The sequence below is a fragment of the Cyprinodon variegatus genome, unplaced genomic scaffold (genome assembly GCF_000732505.1).
Source record: "Cyprinodon variegatus isolate N-32 unplaced genomic scaffold, C_variegatus-1.0 Scaffold1277, whole genome shotgun sequence".
In the NCBI taxonomy this organism is placed as follows: domain Eukaryota; kingdom Metazoa; phylum Chordata; class Actinopteri; order Cyprinodontiformes; family Cyprinodontidae; genus Cyprinodon; species Cyprinodon variegatus.
In genome coordinates, this window is record NW_015151730.1 from 38,999 (window position 1) to 41,532 (window position 2,534).

The window sequence follows — 2,534 nt, forward strand, 5'->3', positions numbered from 1 at the left end:
ATATATATATATATATGTATATATATTAGTACAGTGTTTTTCAATCCTGGTCCTCAAGGCACCCTGCCCAGCATGTTTTAGATGTTTCCCAGCTTTCACACACCTGTTAATTGATTAGCAGATTATCAGGCTTTGCTGAATTGCAATCATCTGATTCAGGTGTGCTGAACCTAAGAAACATCCAAACCATGCAGAGCAGGGTGCCTTGAGGAACAGGCTTGATAGTCCATCACGAACCACACTCCATACCAGTAAGGGGCGGTAATGCTACTAAATATTTGTTGCCAACCGCCAATAAATCGAAGAAAAAGAAGAAGCTCCGCGCACTGCAGCCTTTTGCACCTCCGGAGCATCAGAATAGAGCAGACCCACGAATACTGCGCGGGTCACGTGATCAGGAAAAACAAACGCGCGGCGGTTAACCTATCTCTGAATGGTTGAAGAAGTTACGATGTCGGCTCCGGTTTTGGAGTCTGAGTTCAAATAATGCAAAGTGGTTCTGTCCGAAAGCTGAACTCAGTGAAGCTGCAAGCCTTGCGATGTGAGAGTGAACCCGGACAGCCGCGCAGAAACCTTCCCTACAGGGTGGGATACACCTGGAACAAGGGAGGGAGACTCAACGAGCTGAGGATAAGGTGATCAAACTGTTTATTTTTTATTTATTTTTATTTTTTTACTTTCTAATAATAGAAGCACATTATATAAAATCTGAATCTTTAATCAGACACCTGGCAAGAAAATTCCTGAAGATATGGATGCATAAAACATTTGGCCAAATCCTCCCCGAGCAAGCACGGTGACTATGAACCCTTTCTTGGAGCTACATGTGATCAAATCTGAATAATAAGATGAGGATATGATTATTTTGTATTATTTTCTTTAGTCTGATTATTACTCTTAAAGTCAATGAGAAGGGATGTGGTGTGTTATAGGTGCCACTACAGTAGAAGGGCCCTGAGAAGAACCTTTGATAGGTGGAAGGATGACTGGTGGACATCCAGGAGAGAATGGAGTCTGGCAATGAGAGCAGAGTGCCACTACAGGTCAGCTTCAGGATATAATGACAGGACGTTTCATCTCACTTTTGCTTTATATGAACATACGATATCTGATCCAGCTTATTTGTCAATATCCAATCCAGGTATCAGATCGGTGCATCTACTGTAAACTGATGTGGTCTAGTGTCATTATTAGTTACAGTTTCCTTTTAGTCCAGGTGGGTGAGAATTGAGGAGAAAGTAGATCATGTTTCATAATCGATCGCAGTTTGTGGTGTGAGAAGTCTGTGTAATTAACTGGTTATTAACAAAGGACGATGAAACAGGAATTTATAAGGCATAGGGGGTAATGATGGTGGTGGCTTTGAGCCTCAAAGCCACCACCATCATTACCCCTCAAAGTTTGAGGCATAACCTGTCAACATGTTTGAGATCCTTTACAGTCTAGTTCGTTTGTCCTGCTAGTGATGATTTTTTTTTTGTCTTTAGGTATCACCTGCTTAATTTGACTTTTTGTGGCTGGAGGGATTTGACACCTTTTCAGAGGCAGAAGAAAACCAAATGGCAGCACACCCAATCATTTGGTATGTTTTAATATAAACAATGAGCACATGTATTTTCTAAGATGTGTTTTTAAGAGCTCTGCCTTGAGCTGACAGGCAACTGATGTGCCTGGTCAGGAAGTGTTGGAGGGAATAGAGAAAAGCTCTGAACCCCAAAAAGAATAAAGCGGCTCGTTTGCGAGCTGCTGACCTTTTGGCTTCTCAGAGCAGTGGATGCAGAACGCTACTGCGCTTGAAGGCCTTTATCCTGACCTGTTCAATGAAAATTAAAACTAAACACATAGTACATTACAGCTCTTCACATCTGTTAAACATTTTTAAGTTAAAAAAAAAAACACAGCCTCAAACTTTGTGTCAGTGATTCTTATGAGGTAATAATGAATGAGTATAAAGTTGAAGGATAATAATACATGGTTTCCTTTTTTTTCCATAGTATAAATTTTTTTTCTAATATAGTTTACACTGGCAACTAAATAAAACGTGTTTAAAACTTGCCAAAAAAATCACTAAATCAGGACTAGTGATTTCGTCCGTGTGTATAACTTTTAACATCAGTATAAATCGACCATGAAGGGCTAAGAGGTTGTTTAGGGGAGGTTAGTGAAGTATCAGTATCATAAAGACCAAAGGAAATTATAAGCAGCTCAGAGAGAATGTGATTTAGAGTAGTTTAAAGCAGGATTAGTTTGGGGGGGAAAAAACCCAACAAAAAATGAAAAAGAGTGCTCCCATCCATGAAAAGGGTTAGGGTGGCACGTGCAAAACCTGAGTAGCAAATCTGTCTGAACGACAAGACTAATAGACGTCCCGTTTCGAGATTGGCAAAAGAAACGAAAGGCGAGGTGGAATGAGGTGCTGTAGACGGAATAATCCAAGATAGAAGTTTTTTGCCAACCTGCAACGCTGTAGGTGTTTCCACAGCTGGAACTTGTCTCTGTCCTGCCATTCCACTACAAGAACTACAGTAAATGCA

General features: G+C 40.6%; 2 protein-coding genes across 2 annotated transcripts in view; one reads left to right on the forward strand and one right to left on the reverse strand.

Moving 5' to 3' along the window:
- Positions 1-230, reverse strand: part of eif4enif1 (eukaryotic translation initiation factor 4E nuclear import factor 1) — an 18,525-nt gene extending 18,295 nt beyond the window's left edge. Inside the window, exon 1 of the mRNA XM_015401949.1 lies at positions 188-230. Within this exon, the coding sequence (XP_015257435.1) occupies positions 188-230 (43 nt within the window). The remainder of the gene's footprint in view (positions 1-187) is intronic.
- Positions 231-364: 134 nt separating this feature from the next.
- The window catches only part of sfi1 (SFI1 centrin binding protein), a 14,765-nt gene continuing 12,595 nt past the window's right edge, over positions 365-2,534 (forward strand). The window contains exons 1-4 of the mRNA XM_015401950.1: positions 365-635; positions 725-796; positions 933-1,043; positions 1,488-1,582. Of these exons, the coding sequence (XP_015257436.1) occupies positions 487-635; positions 725-796; positions 933-1,043; positions 1,488-1,582 (427 nt within the window). The 5' untranslated portion in view covers positions 365-486. The remainder of the gene's footprint in view (positions 636-724; positions 797-932; positions 1,044-1,487; positions 1,583-2,534) is intronic.